This window comes from Eleutherodactylus coqui, chromosome 7 (assembly GCF_035609145.1).
Source record: "Eleutherodactylus coqui strain aEleCoq1 chromosome 7, aEleCoq1.hap1, whole genome shotgun sequence".
Classification (NCBI taxonomy): domain Eukaryota; kingdom Metazoa; phylum Chordata; class Amphibia; order Anura; family Eleutherodactylidae; genus Eleutherodactylus; species Eleutherodactylus coqui.
This window is the reverse complement of record NC_089843.1, coordinates 155,740,947-155,763,561: the sequence shown is the minus strand read 5'-3', so window position 1 is coordinate 155,763,561 and position 22,615 is coordinate 155,740,947. Positions and strand designations below refer to the sequence as shown.

Genomic DNA, 22,615 nt, shown 5'->3' with positions numbered 1-22,615 from the left:
ACATAGACTGCAGCATGTAAAGGGTTAACACAGCAGAGATCGGAGGTTTTCTCTGATCTCTGCTGTAAGAGCTAGTACCTAGCTGTCCTCTGACAGCTAACAACCAGCTCTCCCTGCCACAGAGACCATCGGCTTGCTTCTGACAAGCCGATGGTCTCTATGGCAACTTGTAAACAAAGCAGGACATTGCCGACATGTCGGCAATATCTTCTGCTGGTTTTTCAAAGCCCTTGCTTTGTTCTCTGTGGGTCTGCGCAGGCAGAGCACACTGTCACAGCTTGTGGCATTGTGCTCTGCAGCTCCCATAGTGATATATAGCCCGGAAATCTTCCGGGCTATGTTGCTATTAGCAGTGGAGCTCGTCCCCGGAAATTTTCCGGGCGTGCCACTCAAGGGGTTAAGAATCAATTTCTCTGTATTTTGATAAGTAACATGATTAGTGAGCAACTCTTAGAGGTAAGTCTACAGTTTTACTCCTTGTTGCATAGTTACCTTGGTTTGAGCATCTAGATTGGTTCCATTCTTTGCTAGTAATTCAGCTACATTCACCTTGTCCTCCTGGGCTGCAAGGTGCAATGGAGTCAGTCCATTCTGTGTGCAATATAAAAATAAAATCATACAAAGTCATAAGAACAAGAGACGAGCCACCAGCAGCGGCTTGTCACCTACTCCCTATTGACATACATATGCATGCTTGGATATGTGTGCATGTACGTGAGGAGCACAGATTCACACTCCACCAAACCAAGTATGCATTAGTATAGGGCAGTGGTGGTGAACCTATGGCACGCGTGCCAGAGGCGGCACGCAGCGCCCTTCCTGCTGGCACGCGTCACCATCGGCCGCTCACCACATTAGTGAATGCCTGCAGGGGCCGCGGCTCCCCTGCCGACATTCACTCAGCGCTGCTATCTGTGCTGATCCCGCCACTGTGAGTCAGTGTGCAGCCAGGATCCTCCTCCCCCATTCCCCGACCTCTCCTACTTGGTTCCGCAAGAGCAGGGGGAGGAGGCATCCAACAGCACACTGCCGTCAGTGTGCACGTGGGATCAGGCAGGAGAGGAATGCACTCCCACGAGGAGGAAGGATACGTATGTGGGGCTGGGGGCGGGCATTATGACTGCTGGGAGAATCGCTAGGGGGGGGAGGGGAGGCATTATGACTGCTGCGAGAATCGCTGGGGGGGGGTGAGGGGAGGCATTATGACTGCTGGGAAAATCGCTGGGGGGAGGCATTATGACTGCTGGGAGAATTGCTGGGGGGAGGGGAGGCATTATGACTGCTGGGAGAATCGTTGGGGGGGGGAGGGGAGGCATTATGACTGCTGCAAGAATCGCGGGGGGGGGGGGTGAGGGGAGGCATTATGACTGCTGGGAGAATCGCTGGGGGGAGGCATTGTGACTGCTGGGAGAATCGCTGGGGGAGGGGAGGCATTATGACTGCTGGGAGAATCGTTGGGGAGGGGGAGGCATTATGACTGCTGGGAGAATCCTTGGGGGGGAGGGGAGGCATTATGACTGCTGGGAGAATCGTTGGGGGGGAGGGGAGGCATTATGACTGCTGGGAGAATCGTTGGGGGGGAGGGGAGGCATTATGACTGCTGGGAGAATTGTTGGGGGGGGGAGGGGAGGCATTATGACTGCTGGGAGAATCGTTGGGGGGGGAGGCATTATGACTGCTGGGAGAATCGTTGGGGGGGAGGGGAGGCATTATGACTGCTGGGAGAATCGCTGCGGGGAGGGGAGGCATTATGACTGCTGGGAGAATCGTTGGGGGGGAAGGGAGGCATTATAACTGCTGGAAGAATCGTTGGGGGGGGAGGCATTATGACTGCTGGGAGAATCGTTGGGGGGGGAGGGGAGGCATTATGACTGCTGGGAGAATCGTTGGGTGGGAGGGGAGGCATTATGACTGCTGGGAGAATCGTTGGGGGGGGGAGGGGAGGCATTATGACTGCTGGGAAAATCGTTGGGGGGGGAGGGGAGGCATTATGACTGCTGCAAGAATCGCTGGGGGGGTGAGGGGAGGCATTATGACTGCTGGGAGAATCGCTGGGGGGAGGCATTATGACTGCTGGGAGAATCGCTGGGGGGAGGGGAGGCATTAGGACTACTGGGAGAATCGTTGGGGGGGAGGGGAGGCATTATGACTGCTGGGAGAATCGTTGGGGGGGAGGGGAGGCATTATGACTGCTGGGAGAGTCGTTGGGGGGGAGGGGAGGCATTATGACTGCTGGGAGAATCGCTGGGGGGGAGGGGAGGCATTATGACTGCTGGGAGAATCGCTGCGGGGGAGGCATTATGACTGCTGGGAGAATCGCTGGGGGAGGGGAGGCATTATGACTGCTGGGAGAATCGCTGGGGGGGCATTATGACTGCTGGGAGAATGGCTGGGGGGGAGGGAGGCATTATGACTGCTGGGAGAATCGCTGGGGGGAGGGGAGGCATTAGGACTACTGAGAGAATCGTTGGGGGGGGAGGGGAGGCATTATGACTGCTGGGAGAATCGTTGGGGGGGGGGAGGGGAGTCATTATGACTGCTGGGAAAATCGCTGGGGGGGAGGCATTATGACTGCTGGGAGAATCGCTGGGGGAGGGGAGGCATTATGACTGCTGGGAGAATCACTGGGGGGGAGGGAGGCATTATGACTGCTGGGAGAATAGCTGGGGGGGCGGGGCACTATGACTGCTGGGAGAATCGCTGAGGGGGAGGCATTATGACTGCTAGGAGAATCGCTGGAGGGGGGAGGCATTATGACTGCTAGGAGAATCGCTGGAGGGGAGGCATTATGACTGCTGGGAGAATCGTTGGGGGGGAGGGGAGGCATTATAACTGCTGGAAGAATCGTTGGGTGGGAGGCATTATGACTGCTGGGAGAATCGTTGGGGGGGAGGGGAGGCATTATGACTGCTGGGAGAATCGTTGGGGGGGAGGGGAGGCATTATGACTGCTGGGAGAATCGTTGGGGGGGGGAGGCATTATGACTGCTGGGAGAATCGTTGGGGGGGGGGAGGGGAGGCATTATGACTGCTGCAAGAATCGCTGGGGGGGTGAGGGGAGGCATTATGACTGCTGGGAGAATCGCTGGGGGGAGGCATTATGACTGCTGGGAGAATCGCTGGGGGGAGGGGAGGCATTAGGACTACTGGGAGAATCGTTGGGGGGGAGGGGAGGCATTATGACTGCTGGGAGAATCGTTGGGGGAGAGGGGAGGCATTATGACTGCTGGGAGAGTCGTTGGGGGGAGGGGAGGCATTATGACTGCTGGGAGAATCGCTGGGGGGGAGGGGAGGCATTATGACTGCTGGGAGAATCGCTGGGGGGGAGGCATTATGACTGCTGGGAGAATCGCTGGGGGAGGGGAGGCATTATGACTGCTGGGAGAATCGCTGGGGGGGCATTATGACTGCTGGGAGAATGGCTGGGGGACAGGGAGGCATTATGACTGCTGGGAGAATCGCTGGGGGGAGGGGAGGCATTAGGACTACTGGGAGAATCGTTGGGGGGGAGGGGAGGCATTATGACTGCTGGGAGAATCGTTGGGGGGGGGAGGGGAGTCATTATGACTGCTGGGAAAATCGCTAGGGGGGAGGCATTATGACTGCTGGGAGAATCGCTGGGGGAGGGGAGGCATTATGACTGCTGGGAGAATCGCTGGGGGGGAGGGAGGCATTATGACTGCTGGGAGAATCGCTGGGGGGGGGGGAGGGGAGGCATTATGACTGCTGGGAGAATCGCTGGGGGGGCGGGGCACTATGACTGCTGGGAGAATCGCTGAGGGGGAGGCATTATGACTGCTAGGAGAATCGCTGGGGGAGGGGAGGCATTATGACTGCTGGGAGAATCACTGGGGGGGAGGGAGGCATTATGACTGCTGGGAGAATCGCTGGGGGGGGAGGGGAGGCATTATGACTGCTGGGAGAATCGCTGGGGGGGCGGGGCACTATGACTGCTGGGAGAATCGCTGGAGGGGGGAGGCATTATGACTGCTAGGAGAATCGCTGGAGGGGAGGCATTATGACTACTGGGAGAATCGCTGGGGGGGGAGGGGAGGCATGATAACTGCTAGGAGAATCACTGGGGGAAAAGGGGAGGCATTATGACTGCCGGGAGAACAGCCGGGGGGGGGGGGGGCATTATGACTGCTGCGGGAACCACTGGTGGGCATTATTACTACTGGGAGAACTGCTTGGGGGGAGGACGGCATTATTATTGCTGGGGGACTGCTGGAGGTGGCATTATTACTGTTGGTGGACCACTGGGGGGGGGGCATTATTACTGCTTGGGGTCCGCTGGGGTATGTCACTCTTATTACTGCTGGGGTCCGCTGAGGTATGTCACTATAATTACTACTGGGGGGCTGCTGGGGGGCCGCTGTGGGATGTCACTATTATCGCTGGAGGGGGGGTTAACTATTACCGCTGGGGTATGTTTACATGTGGCGGAGATGGGCAGAGCTATTTCAAAATAGACAGCATGCAGATTTTAACTGCTTTTTGAATGCAGAAATGCTGCAGAATTTGCCACAGTATTTTCCCCTGAGGACATTCTGCAGTATTTCCGCATCCAAAAAGCAGTTAAAATCTGCACGCTATCTATTTTGAAGCCGTTCTGTCCTTTGTAGAACGAAGGGGTAAAATCATATGTCGTGATAAGCCCCGCCCCTGACATGTTGGCACTTTGCGATAAATAAGTGGGTTTTGGGTTGCATTTTGGGCACTCGGTCTCTAAAAGGTTCACCATCACTGGTATAGGGGGTCGGCTGGAAGAGCTCTTGGTCGAATAAGTGCTTGGATGGCAGCTATCTAAAGTGTATGGACAGCAACAGACTGCTGTTTTGGCCGTCTCCCATGCGTTACTCTCCCTGTATAGATTGACTGATAAGCACAAGCTCATTGGAAGTCATTACATGATACGTTGCTAATTTCCATTACAGCAAGAATACAATGATTATACACCGGAAGCAACTAATCCCCATTGAGTCAAGTGGGCCTCAGTAAGGAGGAGTCTGGTGGTCTGCCCTAGCAATTATCAGTAATGTCTTAGCACTTGACAGCTAAAGCCAAAGTTCTTGAATACTTTTGGGTAAACAAATCTTACCTTAGTGCCAACGTGAATATTAGCCTGTTTGTTCAGCAAAAGCGTAACCATGTCAGTGTGCCCCTCCTGGGCGGCCAGGTGAAGTGGGGTCACGCCTTGCTTGGTCAGAATGTTGGTCTCTGCTCCATAGTTTAGTAGTGTCATGGCAATCTGCATCTGATTCTTTTTGGCAGCTATATGCAGCGGTGTATAACCATTCTACAACATTAGAAAAAAAAATTCAAGGATTAAGTACTTCCCCATAATGTTATATCTAAATGATATCCCCTCCTATTCCATGCAACGCAATTTAGGGGATGCAATGTAATGGTCTACATCCTTTAATGTGCTCTTCAGAATGAGGAATGAGCGAACCTGTGATCAATTTAGGCCGGTCTCACATCTGTGATGGAACCTCTGGCCGGAGGTTCCATCACAGATCAGACTCAAAAGTGCTCCATGTAGCGCTTTTTCTTCCGCCCACAAGCCGGGCAGCTGTGCGTAAAGTGCGCGGACCCCATTATAGTCAATGGGATCCGTCCAGCGCTGTTTAGTTCCGTTTAGAGATGAACCGTTCAGCCGCAGGGATTCCCCTTCCCTGCTCCCCAAATGGAGCAGGGAAGTGGAATCCCCAATGCAGGTGTGAAATCACCCTAGCGTCCTGATTGGAGCTGTGTTGTTGTCTATGTGTTTACAGTTATGTCTGCTGTGTTTCTAGTGTGTTATTGGGACCTTGAAATCAACTGTAGAAAGGAGAGAGATGAGCAGTTCATAACAAGTCATCAAGGTAATTATGATTATTTATATTACGAGGTCATTAGCAGCCAACATGGTCATAGGGATTTGCTGTTGGGGAATCACAGGAGAGGGCTCCCCAGCTGCGATGACATGGGGGCCAAGAGATGAGGGCCATAATCAAGTCTTTTTGCTAAACTGGGACCAACGAAAATCAACCATAAAGTGGGGGGCCATGGGTGTCTATTAGAGTAGATAAACCCATTGTGCTGCTCTCCAGACCACGAACTGCTACTGAAAATCAATGACACCTCAACTTAGACCACGACAAGTAAGTATTTGTGTAACGCATTAGAAGTACACTTAGAAGAGCTGGCCTCTTTGCTAGATTTGCTGTGTGGATGCCACTTCTTAAAGCGACCCTCTGGTTTGGGACAACTTTCTGTCCTGGGTACACTGAACCATAGAATGGCCGCCACAATCGCCTGATCTAAACCCAATCAAACCTCTGTAGGAAGAGCTTGATCGGTGAGGAAACAGTGTCCAACTTCTCAAGAAAGCCTCTGGAATATATTGCAAGCCTCATGGAAGCCATCAGAACCAACCGTTTTACTAAATGCCTTCAGTAGGATGCCTAGATTAGTCAAAAGTGTTTTTAAGGCTCAAAGTGGTTTCTTACATGAAAAGAAAGTTTGATTCCTTTCATAAAGGTCTTGAATGGCGAGGTTTTTGTCGTATTTCTTACACTATGAATAATTGTTCTCCTTCGTTTGGATCAAATATCTGTGTTTCTTTTCTCCCTTACATCACAAGTGTTCATGGCGTTCAAAAACTTTTGACCGACAGTATAAGGGTGTCAAAGCATATCGGTATGACAATTCATTTTCGCACTAATTTAAAGGGCCACTCCGGTGATTTTATAAGATTCATTCATTATGTAACTATCCCCAAGTATATATAAGGGAGCTGGTGTTACTCTGGTCAGTCATGTCTATGTCTTTGAAACTCCCAGACTTTTTTTTATCCCATCAATGGTCATGTGATCTCAGTTTTGACCAGTTCAGATATTTGAGATGTGTTCTCAAATTAAGTCAGTTTCTCAGTTTGTGTGATGTTGTTACATAGGACCTGCCTGCAAGATGGTGCATGATAGGCATCAGACAAAGGGCTGCACTGCATGGAAGTGATTCTAATACACAGAGGAGACCAGTGTCACAATTAGGTGAGGGGGTTGGAATGGAAATATAGGTTTTCACCGGAGTGGCCCTTTAATGATTCAGATTTATTTTGGTTAAAGAAAATAAAGTGAACCAGCCTGACTGTAAAAGCACATGCTCATATGTACAACCGACACCAGATCTCACCTTGGCTGTGACATGGGGAGAAGCTCCCTTTTCGAGTAGCAACATCGCCACCTTCTGGTTATCATAGTGAGCAGCAACATGGAGTGGTGTGAGCCCATTCTGCAAAGGGCGTGTTTGTTATGAGGGGTTAAACAAGTTAGTTATTGAAATTCTAGACAATTACACTGTAAGAAAAAAAAGATACTAAACATAAAATGCTTATTAAGGTAATTAAGTAATTACATGAAAATGATGTCTGTAATTAGAACAGAACATTGTGAACATAAAACATGTAACAAATATATGAGAGTCTATTAATATAATAAAACCACAATGACTTACCTTGCCAGCAGAATCTGGGGGTGCACGCCGTTGTAGGAGGAGTTTGGCCACATCTAGGCTTCCGTACTTAGCAGCTACATGCAATGGGGTAAATCCCTTCTGTAAGAGTGAACACAAATATCGACTTACAAAATACTTTTTTTTAAACAAAACTGCAAATATAGTAGTTTTATAACCTGGAGGAACAAAAATATTCTGACACGTCTGCCATCAAATTGCTGTGTTAGCAAGGAGGGTAAAGTGTTCCACATAGGGATACTTTCTATTGTACGTTATAGTTTACACTTTCATGTTATTGCAAGACTTGCTATTTCCCACCATCATTAATTAGTGCACCATTAAAAGAAGCTTCTAGAACTCCTGGCAATTTGTAAAAATGGTTTCCATTTTCCACACCTATCTACAGGACATATGCAGTTGAACCGTACTCTGCTGCCCCCTAGCAGCCAAGTGTGTAATGTGCAGACATGACTGCATAATGGCCCTTTAACATACAACAAGAAATGAAGGATCTTCGTTTGCCCCAACGAACGAGCTGGTGACGTCCTTATCAGCCCATCCACGCGAGGGCAGACTGTTTAGACAGGCAGATCATCATTGAGAATCATTTGAAACGCAACGAGAAGTGAACGAGCCAACGATGATTTTTTTATGCCGGCTGATACGGAACGGCGAACGAAAAGCGAATAATTCTCTTTTGTCATTCAGTTGTTGGCCAGTGTTTAGACTACACGATTAGCATTCGCTTTAACGATCTTTTGAACAATAGTCGTTACATCTAAACGCACCTTAAGGAATATGCCCCACAACTATAGGATTACCGACTAAGGCAAGGTCTGGTGTTTGACAAGACCAACATTACTGGTCAGTTATTTAGAACCTGTGATGGGGCTCAGGAGTCCCAACTTGCAGATAAGAAATCTGTGGCAGGAGAAGCCTAATCAGAGGACTCACACTTCAATAAATGGATCCCATGGTGAAGAAAAAGAAGGTAGAGCAACCCGAATAAGAAAAAAGGACGTGTGGACTATATCCTTCATAGTGGTGTGTGGACTATATCCTTCATAGTGGTGTGTGGACTATATCCTTCATAGTGGCGTGTGGACTATATCCTTCATAGTGGCGTGTGGACTATATCCTTCATAGTGGCGTGTGGACTATATCCTTCATAGTGGCGTGTGGACTATATCCTTCATAGTGGCGTGTGGACTATATCCTTCATAGTGGCGTGTGGACTATATCCTTCATAGTGGCGTGTGGACTATATCCTTTATAGTGGCGTGTGGACTATATCCTTCATAGTGGCGTGTGGACTATATCCTTCATAGTGGCGTGTGGACTATATCCTTCATAGTGGTGTGTGGACTATATCCTTCATAGTGGTGTGTGGACTATATCCTTCATAGTGATGTGTGGACTATATCCTTCATAGTGGTGTGTGGACTAAATCCTTCATAGTGGTGTGTGGACTATATCCTTCATAGTGGTGTGTGGACTACATCCTTCATAGTGGTGTGTGGACTATATCCTTCATAGTGGTGTGTGGACTATATCCTTCATAGTGGTGTGTGGACTATATCCTTCATAGTGGTGTGTTGACTATATCCTTCATAGTGGTGTGTTGACTATATCCTTCATAGTGGTGTGTGGACTATATCCTTCATAGTGGTGTGTGGACTATATCCTTCATAGTGGTGTGTTGACTATATCCTTCATAGTGGTGTGTGGACTATATCCTTCATAGTGGTGTGTGGACTATATCCTTCATAGTGGTGTGTTGACTATATCCTTCATAGTGGTGTGTTGACTATATCCTTCATAGTGGTGTGTGGACTATATCCTTCATAGTGATGTGTGGACTATATCCTTCATAGTGATGTGTGGACTATATCCTTCATAGTGATGTGTGGACTATATCCTTCATAGTGATGTGTGGACTATATCCTTCATAGTGGTGTGTGGACTATATCCTTCATAGTGATGTGTGGACTATATCCTTCATAGTGATGTGTGGACTATATCCTTCATAGTGGTGTGTGGACTATATCCTTCATAGTGGTGTGTGGACTATATCCTTCATAGTGGTGTGTGGACTATATCCTTCATAGTGATGTGTGGACTATATCCTTCATAGTGATGTGTGGACTATATCCTTCATAGTGGTGTGTGGACTATATCCTTCATAGTGATGTGTGGACTATATCCTTCATAGTGATGTGTGGACTATATCCTTCATAGTGGTGTGTGGACTATATCCTTGATAGTGGTGTGTGGACTATATCCTTCATAGTGATGTGTGGACTATATCCTTCATAGTGGTGTGTGGACTATATACTTCTTGGTGGTGTGTGGACTGAATCCTTTAAGTAGGAGAAAATTCTATGCATAACAAGTGCAGCCGACCGCAAGCAACTGCAGGATTCCCTCAGGGCGGACGTATGAACGACGGATACCAGAAAGATTAAAACATTAGGTAGAAAACGCAACCTGGGACATATGTGAATACACAAAGTAAATTTTTTACTAAAACTTCGTTGTTTATTGCAAAACCAGCATATAAACGCGTTTCGGGACTAGCAAACCTCTTCCTCAGTATTTGCTGGGGACATACATAAAGCGCAGGGAGCGTGTGTTTACGATGTGTCCATACAGAATGCTGAACTCCTCTATGGACATATTGTCAATACTGCTCCCTGCTCTTGATGTATGTCACCAGCAAATACTGAGGAAGAGTCTTTGTAACCTCGAAACGCGTACATATGCTGGTTTTACAACAGAGACGTTTGGCAAAAATGTACTCTGTGTATTCACATAAGGTCGTGCCTTATACCCATTTTTTTACCTTTCTGGTATAAATTGAGCTATCCTACTTAGTAAGTTTGAGGACCACATTAATGTAGCAAGTATCCAAAAGTGAGGCTGCAATCAGACCTTCATAACGGTCATTCTCATTACTCGCAGTATTGTTACCCACTGACAATAACCCAGCTTTTACCTTGGTAGGCATGGAATGGGAAGCTCCAGCTTCGATTAAGACTGATGCCACATCCACCTGACCCTCTCGGGCTGAGATATGAAGAGGGGTGTATCCATTTGTGGTAGCAGCATCTGGGTGAGCCATGTGTTGTAGTAAAAGCTGGACAATCTCTGTTTTACCCAAGCGAGAGGCTATGTGGAGAGGTGTCTGCTCCTCCTGCAAAAGAATAAGTCATGTAATAAATCTGATTATCTGGCAAAGCAAAGGCATTGTATGTATGTTACATATACTAAGGAAGCAGATCTGTGGAATAACAATGGCGGCATGCTTCTACTATTCCACTTATAATGAGCTCAATACCAGTGGGCAAATCTGCAGTAAGAAGTTGGTAAGCGCACATGGGAATGACGTACATACAAGAAGGCAGTCTCTGTTAGGCTGTATTTACATAGCCGATAGCGAGTCAAGCCCGAGATACTCGGGTGCAACTCTCATCACACAGAAAACAAAAACCATGTTTGTGTTCTGTGCGGGAGACCGAACATTTGAATCTCCTATTCTTGTGCGGGAGTCACATAAAAATGGGACATGCAGCAGTTTTTCCAGCGCGCAGCATTGCTGCAAAAGAAAAGTCGCCCGTGTAAATAGACCCAATGCAAACAGTGGGATTTATTTTCGTGCAAGTTTTGTGACTCTCGCAATGCACAAAACGGATATGAGAATATCCCCATGTAAATACGGCCTTACTGCTAGGAAGTACATGAAGAAGTATGTCAGGCTACAGAGAGAAATATGGTCAAGGGGGCTGGACGGTATTGACCAGGAGGTAGGCTCTCTCTCTACACATATGACCCAGGTATATAGCACTGAGGATTGATCTAGCATAATGGAATAATATATTATATAAATTATACACAGATCACCTAACTTTGTGCTAATACCCAATTAATGCTGATTTCCTGACAGCTTAAAGGAGTATTCCAGACATTTAACCCCTTTTAGTACTGATTACTCATTTATTTAAGGGGACTGCTGCTGGGAACTCCAGAACCCCTCAGCCCCGCACTCACTGCAGCAGGCCGCATGTTAATGGCTCTGTCGACATTGGGGTTGGAGCCTGAATGGCTATAGAAGACTTCACTCCCATTGAAATCAATGCAAGCTATACATCCTATTGCACTTCCAGCTCTGACCCCAAAGCAGATGTCTGGCCCTGCTGCAGTGAGTGCAAGGTCTGAGATCAGGTGATCACCGGGGGTCCCAAGTGGCAGACCCTAGCTGATTACCTACTGATGATTTATGCTAAGTCATCAGTACTAAAATGGGTTAAATGCCCTGAATACCCCTTTAATGTGATTCAGAATCACACAATACAGCTTACAAAAGACCAGCATATAAAATACTATCAGAATAGTCGTTTTAATTCGTACAATAAAGTGTTAATTATACAGCATTCTCTTGTGTTGGTCATACTCATACAATGTCCCACAATGCAGTATACTACATGCCACACATGTGCAGAACATATGGTTACTACATGTAGAGCAATCATGTAGCATTCAGCTTTGTCCACCTTATTCCCTGCATAGAACATTAATAAATATCAGAATTCCCATTGTAAGGGAGAGTCTTCATGGCTGATACAGCTACACCATTATATAATATATAAGTAACGCCCCAGTCTGTGCCACACATGTACAGTATAGATGGAATATCAGTAAAAACAAGCAGTAACCCACCCTCGCTCTAGCATCCACCAGCGCACCATTTCTGAGAAGGCAACGGACCACTTCAACCTGCCCTGCGCGAGCCGCCATATGCAACGCCGTCTCTCCTCGCTGGAAATACAGAGATAAAGAATGAACACACGGATGGATATCAGCGCTACCCTTCATGGTTGCTGGAAATGGAATTCATCATTATTTAGATCCAAAGGAAATATCTTGATTATCTTCATAAAAATACAACATGCTTAATAAACAAATAGTAGAAGTAAATGACAGGTCATCTGTGCGTAGAACAGAGCTATGGGAGTCCAGGATATACTCTGCCTTTATTGCCTTGCAGTTTTAAGAATCTCTGCTAGCTAGCATTAAATGAAAATCTCTGTTCTCATCACACTTTGTATATACAGCATGCCCGGCATAAAGCACGATGCATGCTGGGAAGTCTTCTGATGCATAGCCCAGAAGGCGGCAAGTTTTCTGTTTTGCCGGATGTCCTTGTATTGGAAATCATAAATCAACTACACTTTTAAAGACACAAGTAAGTCAGCCGCACGACAGGAAAACACTCTGACATACATTCTGCATTATAAGCCATGGATCTGGTTGGTGTATGTTTCAAAGCATTTTCTGTTGCATACACCAAGCTACACTTGCTTTTGGGCGGTAGCTATTATATTAAATACATTATATATATATATATATATATATATATACATATACATACACACACACACACACATATATATATATATATAATCTATCACACACACACACAGTAGTGCGTCGGACAACCTGTGGCTTTCAAAACTGTAGCAATGCGTCATGGCGTTTGTCCACGTCTATTAGGGGACCCAAGAAAAGAGCACCTTCACCATTAATTCACCTCCGCAAACCTGAACTGTTGACACCTGACAGGGAGGGTTCACAGATTAGTCTCATCATCCTACATTTATGCTGCTTGTACCAAATTCTGACCCTCCTGTCAGCATGGTGCAAGAGAAATATGGATTCATCGGACCACACGATATATTTCAACAGTAATCCAGTTTTTGCGCACTTTTGCCCACTGCAGTCTTGCCTGTTTGCCTTAAATACTATTGGCACTAGAACTGATCATCTGCTGTTGCAGTCCGTCCGTGCTAAGGAACAACTAGTTGTGCAATTGGGCATGTTAGTTGGAGCACCAGTGTTCTATTTGGCTGCAATTTGCCAACCATGCACTGCCTGTTTGTGAAAACTATTTTTGACATCCTCCTCTGACCCCTTTCAATAAGTTCTTTATATCTGCAGGATCCCCTTTCATGAGATGTTTTTTCCTCAATTGCACCATTCTGGATAAACACTTGACACCACTGCACAGGAAACGCTCACAGGATTGACAGTTTTTGAAATTCTGGCCCCAGCTAGTCTAGCACCGAGAACCATGCCTCGTTCAGTTGCTCAGATCGTTTGATTTTCCCACTCTAGGGCCTCGGTCAGAAGAGCGTGTTATTTTGCGCACCCATGTGCGTGAAAAAAAAATTGCATCTATTAGAACCATTGGTTTCCTATTAAGTGTTCACATGTCCCTTTTTTAGAGGCGCAAAATACTCGTACCTGCAAAAGAAAGGAAATTCTTGCGCAAATGTACCAGTTCATGCGCATTTTGCACATGTGTGGAGCACATTTTTTCATGCACATAGCGAGAAAAAAAACACGCTCGCCCTAAGGCTAATTTCACATGGGCAAGTACGATATTGGGTTGTGAAACTCAGCCCGATATCGTATTCGGGAATGTGCGATCCTCCGGCACAGCTGAAACCTTGCCTTGAAGTGCACTCCTGTGCACCTCGCATGCTGTGCAATACTTTTCCTGGTCCCGTTGAAATCAATGGGCAATGTGTTCTGGGGGAACGTCCAAAGATCGGTCATGCTGCAACCTTTTCCCGCACCGCAATGCGGAAAAAAATCCAAAAACGGCTCGTGTGTGTGACCCCATTCACAACGCACAAATCTTAAACAATTTTCTTGACCGTGTGAAAGCGGTCTAAAGTGGATTCACACTGAAACTGATTCATGGACAACTTGCTCAAATCATTTTATGCTGCAATCTGGGGTGGTGCGTCTAATTTCCATACAGGGAAGTTAAGGCCGCCTGCACACGGCAGAGTCAGATTCCACATCCTGGAGCCTGCAGCAGAATCCGGCTCTGAGCCCGGCCGGCGACCTCGCATACCTGTCCCCTGTAATCTTCATCTGCACTGCGGATGGTCGGGACGGTGAGCTGTCGGACATGCGCAGTACAGATATTTTTTCCAATAGTTTTTTTCCCCGCGCAGTCGCTAGGCGATGATGCAGGTCCCACGACCTTTCCCCAATGTCAATTGTGGGTCAGACGGCTTTAATTGACTTCAATGGAAGCCATCTGCGCAAAATCTACGCAAAAATACCGTGACCAGAAAACACAATCGATTTCCAGGCTGCCTTAGTATCTCTGTGCAGGGGGAAGAGGCGGGACAGGATGGGAGCAGTGCACTGAGCTCCTGCCGCCTCTCCACTATCTGCAATGGGAGGGGGGGGACAGGGGTGGAACTTACCTCCACCCTAGACCTTCCCATTGCAAACAGTGGCGAGGGCCGTAGAGGAGGCGGAGAGAGGGTGGAGAGGGGGCGGGAGCTCAGTGCACTGCTCCCGTCTCATCCCGCCTCCTCCCCCCTGCAGAGAAAGACAGTGTATATCGGCCGGGCGTGAAAACCTGACCGATATACGGACGTCTGAATAAGCCCTAAGGGAAATTAAGAAAAGTACTCTTAATAATCCCCAATTATCTGGCCTTACCGCTGGCGCCATGACATACTTAAGATTTTCTGTAGAGACTTGGTGAGATAAAAGTTGATGGTCAAGACTGGAAGAAACCAGCAGGACTCAGGCACACCCATGTGCTGTTCGAAGAAGTTTGGCCAGAAATGGTCTTCATGGGAGAATTGTGGCCAAAAAAACATGCCTTCAACATACAAACAAGGTCAAGTGACTCAACTATACACAAAAACATAGGAACGTAGGTGCAGGAAAATGTCAGGAGGTGTTCTGAACTAACGAGCCAAAATGTGAAATATTTGTCTGTAACAGAAGGGCTGGAGAGCGGTACGATAATCAGTGTCTGCAGGGAAGCATGGTGGAGGTTCATTGGAAGTTTGGGGCTGCATTTAAGCAAGTGGAGTTGGGAATTTGATTATGATTAATGGTGTCCTCAATGCTGAGCAATAAGAGCAGATACTTACTTATTAGGGATGAGCGAGTATACTCGCTAAAGCACTACTTGCTCGAGTAATGTGCTTTAGACGAGTATCTCCCCGCTCGTCCCTGAAGATTCGGGAGCCGCCGCAGCTGACAGGTGAGTCGCGTCGGGGAGCAGGGGAGAGCGGGCGGGAGAGAGGGAGAGAGAAATCTCCCCTCCGTTCCTCCCCGCTCTCCCACGCAGCTCCCCGCCCCGCGCCGGCCCCCGAATCTTCATGGACGAGCAGGGAGATACTCGGCTAAAGCACATTACTCGAGCGAGTAGTGCTTTAGCGAGTATACTCGCTCATCCCTATTACTTATCTATTATGTGATACCATCAGGGCGGCGTCTGATTGGCTCCAAATTTATTCTGCAGCAGGACAACAACCCCAAATATACGGCCAATGTCATCAAGAACTATATCCAGCATAAAGAATAACAAGGAGTCCTGGAAGTGATGCTATGGCCCTGATCTCATCATCATCCAGTCTGTCTGGGATTGCATGAAGACACAGAAGGATTTGAGCAACGCTACATCTACAGCAGACCTGTGCTTAGTTCTCCAAGATGTTAGGAACTACCTCCCTGCTACATTCCTTCTAAAACTGTGAGCAAGCGTAGCTAGAAGACAGATGCTGTTTTGAAAGCAAAGGCCGGTCACACCAGATATTGATTTGATTTAGATTTTTCTTTTGTTCCTTCACTTTCCATGTTGTTAATTGACCACAAAACTATTAACACTTCTATTTTTGAAAACATTCTCACTTTGCAGCATATTTCCACACCTGCCTGACATGTAACGCCAACAGATTGCTCCACCCCATCGTATGGCAGTGTATACATCACCCATTGACACTCAATGTAACTAAAAGTACATCACGCTCTATAGGTTTTACTTAGCAAAATGCCTCTGCAGAGAGCTGCTACTACCCTTTTCCATACAGTATACCAGCCCTGACAGGGGCCACAAGGATGTGCTTTGGGTCTTTGCTGGGTGAATCAGCTTCATGGACACTTATGGGGTTTTCCTGACGTATATTATTCTAATTTTGTGTCCGGCAGCAGCAACGCTTCGGAGACTATTCCTTCGTCAATCATGGCTGGCAGCCTTAATGGAGACCTGCGGTGAAGCTGATGAAGGAATAGTTTCTGAAATGTTGCCATTACCGCTATGTACAAATACATGGACACATTGTCTGAATGCTCAATAATGGATTGCGCATATCAGAGATGTTGAAATACTCACATGCAAAGTGCCTTTGAATATGTGTATTGAAACCTCAATTGATGTCTGCAGTGCTGTTCCCTTTCTATTTTCCTGACATCTATGACAAACATAAGGTTTATGCAATGTGAAGGAAGACTTAAGGCCCATTTACAAGCAACAATTATCAATGAAAATTTGCTCAAACGATGTATTTTGAGCAATAATCGTTGCTTGTAAATGCTACTATTGTTTACTCTTCATCTGAACGATGATTTTTAGGTAAGCATAAAATCCATCATTCAGCTGGAGAGCTGATAGCAGGGACCACATGCTGTGTTCTCCAGCACTGATTATACTGTATTCAGCTTGCAGCCCCTTGGCAGAACAAAGGAGCAGTATTTAGAGAACAGACCACCTGCTATTATCTGCATACAGCTCCCTGAGGCTCATTTACATGCAAGCTTATGCAAAAGGATGACTAAAACTGTCAGTCTCCCAATCTTTTGAACTCCTTTTGAACAATCAGCTTTGCGTGTAAATGGGCTTTAAGCTAACTGTCTGCAGAAAACTGCTCTATCTTGATGTGTGTGGTTGATGTACAATCATTCATTAACCTTTTCCTATCCGATAACATTGAAACTAACAGAAAACTGGCAAGTGGACGTAGGAGAGTTAAAGGTTAACAAAGTTTGTAACACAAATCTTCAGGTTAGCATGGCGAAAAAAACCAACAACTTACTATGTGTCCGTGCACATGGGTGGATACTCTGCAGATTCTCCAGGTGGAATATTTGCAGTGGTTACAGTAACAGTAAAATGGATACAATTTTACAAAAACTCCCTCACGAACTCCAGAAAGTATCCATGCTGGGATCGACCTGCTGTGCAGTTATACAATTCTCAGCATGTCAATGCACGCCGCAGATTTTCCCAGCAGACTTCAACGCTTTTAATGAGTAGGTTGAATTCTGTGATGAATCTGCAGAAAATCTGCAGGAACACGTGTAGGACGCGATTTTGGACATGGCTTCACTGGACTGCATCAAAATACCTGGCAGAAAATCCAACCCCTAAAAGTGTTATAATTCTGGTCTGCAGATGCGGCAGAGTTTAGCCCGATTGTGAGATCACAGCCTGGAAAGTTATCATAACTCATTCAAAGGTATTGCTCTCTTATCCTGACTCAACAAAACTCATTGTAAAGCAATTCCAACCACCCTTATAGCGTGGCACACCAATAGGTGGCTCTGCAGCGCCACCTATTGGATGGCAGCATTCCTGCAAATCATTGTCTGACTCTTTATGCAAGTCTTGATAACAATGATTGGGAATTGAAAACCAAAAGCCAGAATTTATACAGTACAGCTGTTTCAAGGTTTTTGCCCCTCATCAGTGTACAGTAGGTTTCTGGATTGACTAGTATAAGAGGTCTATAGACATGGATTAGGAAGGGTATCGTCTCTACTTAAGGAGAGCACCAAGAAGGCGAGTGAGGAGACACCTGGGAAGTGAGTGAGAAGACTTGTAAGGCCATGCATGCTCCTGTGGGAAACATGCAAATAAGGAAGATGGAACCATACCTTTGCAGCGCCACCTATTGGCCCTTATATTAATATTATGGTGACAGAGTTTTTTTAAAGTATCTGGAAAATCCGCAACAAGAGCTGCATTATTTCTGTGTCAAAAATCACGTCAAAATGCGAACCATTAGACTTTGGTGCGGACCCGCAGCAGATTTATATTAAAAGGGTAGATCCGCTGTGGACCTGCACCAATATTTGAGTGAAATGATGCAGCAATGGTGCGGATCCTGGCGCAGTTTTTGACATGGATTTTGGTGCAGATTTTCTCCTGTACAAAAACCACCCCATTTCTTATATGTGTGAACATACCTCTGAAGGGGTATTCCAGTTTCAGCAAATAATTGTTATTAGTAGAATTGTGAGAAATCAGTAAATAAGGCATATTAGAAAACTGTATTTTTTTATTTACAAAGAGCAACATTTTTTTGCTAAAACTGGAATACCCATTGAACATACTGTGCATATATGTATATGGAGAAATTCATTGTCTTTGCTTTTATCTCAACTGCAAATAAATAAACCTTTAAATGATGGCCACCCCACCCTCCATCCAATGATTGGCAGTTCTTTCTCTAGGCACAGTAATAGGCAGACAGCAGTCAATCAGTGGTGGGTGAGTGTGGTTAACCTGGATCTCATGAATATCCGGGACTACTTCAAGTAGTCCTTTGCGCATGTGCTCCAACTGATAAAAGGCATGTTTCTCCCAAACTACTGCACAGATACAGGCAGCAGACATATCACTGTAATCAGTGTGACTGTCACTACCTCATGGTGCTCTCAGATAGGGGTCCAAAGGAATGGTGACCATGTAATTTTAATAAACTAGGTGTCTCAGTGTAAATATTAAGATCAATCAGGGTCAATCCAAACTGTCTGATCCCTAATGCCCTGACAGCATACATAACGGGAGGATCTGGCAAGCAGCATAGACATTAGATTATTGGTATTTTCTCACAAACATCTAATGGCAATGGGCAGCAACTTGCAAAAATCAGTTAATCAACAGCAACATAGTAAGTGTCATCAGCAGGTCCCACAGATGGACTATATACAACACAGCTACTGGATGTAAATGGCATGCCGCATAATCCATGTAAGGGAGTGCCAACCTTGGAATATAACTTACTGTATATGTATCGGTGTACCTTTTGATATTTGAAGAATTTTACTGAACCAAATAAAACTTTAGCTATTGTGTATCTTTCTACATCAAGTGCATTAAACATCCTGATGCAATCTTTCAGCGCTGTGATGCAAGACACAACCCGATAATGTATAGCAGTCTGTTGTAAAGCGCAGGGGGACATTTGTTAACAGGTCTAAGCCAGAATTGTGGTGGAGAAAAGTTGCAAAACTTTGCGCAAGGCCTACGTGCACAAAAATATTGCAACTTTTCTTCCTTCTGCGCCCGACCCCGCCACTTTTCTGAAAAATGAGTGAGGCCTTCGGGAGGGAGCTTGGCCGGCCTGGAGCGACAGTTTTATGTATAATTTACGCCACAAACTGGCATACACTATTCCAGAAATGTGTGCCTGGTCAGGACCAGACGTACATTTGTGTGAAGGCACACTGAGCTGCCGGGGATGTGCCTAATACATGAAAAGACATGTGCCTCTATGTGTATTCAGCACGCTGGGGGATATTATACTAAGCCTGGCGCAGGAAATGCAGGGCTTAGAGAGTTTCCCCCATAATTCCTGCAGTATAATGCCTGTTATAAGCACTGCAACTCCGTGTGCAGGAGATGTAACAAACCTGATGCGAAGGAGAAGTGAAGTAGTTCTCCAATCACATTCATCCTCTTACTTTTCAAAGCCCTGTGGAAAATGAAAGCTGCTGGTTCACAGCTGTTGGCAGCGGCTCCATTTTTATTTTTATACCAGGTATGATACACCACCCCCATGAGTCTGTACTACACTATAGGGAGATCTGAAGCTTTACAGTATCCCAGCCAACAAAATACAGTGAGACTTATTTACTATTCAACATACGACAGCTTTCTGGGGCAGAGTACACCAGAAAACTGACTTAAGGCTGGTTTAGACACAACGATTATTGCACAAAAAGTCTTTTGAGTGATAATCGTTCTGTTCTTTTTACAGCGCAAGGCGATCGCTCAAACATTGTTCGATCACCTTGCGCTCCGAGCGGGGTATGCAGAATACAAGCGGGGCCGCTTATCTTCTGCATCCAGCTGTTCTCTGCTCAGAGCGCCCAGCTGTTATACAGCTGGATGTTCTGATTGGAGGATGCAGAAGACAAGCGGGGTATCCCCACTTGTGTTCTGCATCCAGCTGTTCTCTGCTCAAGACGCCTGGCTGTTATACAGCCAGGCGCTCCGATTGTAGGATGCAGAAGACAACATTGCCGCAGTGATAACATTATTAAATACTGTGAGCAACCAAACCAAATGTAAGAAAAAGATTATGCGATAATGGCCATATGCTAAACATACTGAGCCTCAGTAAAGAGGAGTCCAGGAAGTCTGCTACATAGTGGTATGCCTATATGAAGCAATATGGCATGTTGATATGATATGCTATAGATATATGATCAGCAAGGATTCCATCTCTAGAATCCCTTCTTTTAGGGAACACAGGACCCATTTACTAACCCAATGCAGGTACAATGTGTTAGAGGGTTGGCCTCACTTACACCTCTATTGGAGCCAGAGCAAAAATTACAGTTGGCAGTCGCTTTGTACTGGTAAGTGAGGTCGGACAATCAGGAATTTACTGTACAACCTGCGGATTTACCATTATGCTTTATATTGGAATACCCATTAAATAAAATCAGACTTTAAAGCGTTGCTATGCTCCCAACTAAAGACAGAATGTTTCAATGGATTATTGAAAGCACACAAGACAGTAACATGTAAATAACACACATGAATACACTACCGGCTTCCTTCAGTGAGCAACATAGAAATGCGTATTATGAGGTTCTCTATTTCTAGGAATAGTCACGACTATTTGTTACATGAGCCAATCTGTGTTTCTTTTGGTTTTTTTGTTAGCACATACAATGTTTCCATCAGTTTTTACTATGATGCTTCAAATATGAGTGATGTCAAAATTGGCCATGGTCTGTTTAGTGGGTACATCTGGACAAACACACAGATCAGATGGGCTCTCCGTACGCCTAAAATACAGCTAATGACATGCACATCAACAAGTTAGGCAGTTTTATTGCATCAACATACTATGTGAAATGATAGAATTCTAAAAGAGGTTCCATAATGTACAGTAAATCCGGTTATTTTAAGACATACTCACAATGTTAGTGACATCTGGAGAGGCTCCATTCTGCAGCAGAAGGAGGACTATGTTCAAGTGGCCCATGAAAGCAGCCACATGTATTGGAGTGAGCCCAGACTGTGAAACAAACCAACAGGCATTTTACTCCTCTGCACAAGACTAATGGGGCGTCTACAGTTACGGCAGATGTTTGAGAGGATAGAGAGAGGCAACAGTGAAGATTCTATGGAAGAGGAAACACAGAGACAGGACAAGGGGAAGCAGGAAATGGCTAGATGTATGTGAAAGCTAAGAAAACCTGTTCTACCTCTGTTATAGCCTGGATTGAAGCCCCATATTTCACTAGCAGTTCCATAACTTTGATACGGTTTTTCTTGCAGGCAATGTGCAATGGGGTAAAACCATTCTGTTCAGAGAAACAACTTGTTAGCAAGACTCATGCACTCATCAAAGCCTGCAAATCATGCAACTCATGCAAACCACTCAGCGGCTGTTATATAGACGATCATACTTGGCATATGTCGACCACACAATGGGGCACATTTATCATATGAAATGCGCTTAAAGAGTGGTAAAGCTCGTTAGACAGGTAACATGTGATGTGCGCCATATTTATGAAAGATGTGCACCATTTTTAACCATGTACTCTGACATTTGAAGAAAATGTGCCAAATAGGTATGACTAAACAACTCAATGTTTGTGCCAAATCTATTACTACATAATGCCATGGTGTAGGTGGTGTAGGTGTTTAGGTTGGTGTAAAAAGGGAGGGCAGTATGTAGTATGGTGCCATTTTCATAAATTTGCCACACCAAACGAAAAGCCTCATTTATCCTTTTTAGACTCTGTTCACATTACGGGATTTGCTGTGAGTTTGACATGGAATCCAGGTTGATCCTACATCAAATCTGTGGAAAATCCGCATTAAATACATTTCCCATTCATTTCTATACAAAGTGGATATTTTCAGTCCATGGACTTGTTACTTCTTGACGTAGATTCTGCATGGAATCCACATTGGGTATTTCGCATGTGGTCACCCCCATGACTGAGTCTAATCCGCTTGTGGATCCGCCTCCGCAGTAATTAGAGATGAGCGAGCA

The 22,615-nt window shown here is 45.9% G+C and overlaps 1 protein-coding gene across 17 annotated transcripts in view; it reads right to left on the bottom strand.

Annotated features, from left to right (window-relative positions):
* ANK2 (ankyrin 2) overlaps positions 1-22,615 on the bottom strand; it is a 491,615-nt gene that overhangs the window by 109,930 nt on the left and 359,070 nt on the right. For 14 of the 17 annotated variants that reach the window (XM_066573863.1, XM_066573861.1, XM_066573871.1 and 11 more), the window contains 8 exons: positions 21,819-21,917; positions 21,530-21,628; positions 12,216-12,314; positions 10,495-10,692; positions 7,500-7,598; positions 7,179-7,277; positions 5,101-5,298; positions 493-591 (listed from right to left, as the gene is read on the bottom strand). In XM_066573863.1, the coding sequence (XP_066429960.1) occupies positions 493-591; positions 5,101-5,298; positions 7,179-7,277; positions 7,500-7,598; positions 10,495-10,692; positions 12,216-12,314; positions 21,530-21,628; positions 21,819-21,917 (990 nt within the window). The remainder of the gene's footprint in view (positions 1-492; positions 592-5,100; positions 5,299-7,178; positions 7,278-7,499; positions 7,599-10,494; positions 10,693-12,215; positions 12,315-21,529; positions 21,629-21,818; positions 21,918-22,615) is intronic. The other 3 variants (XM_066573868.1, XM_066573869.1, XM_066573870.1) reach the window with 3 other exon arrangements.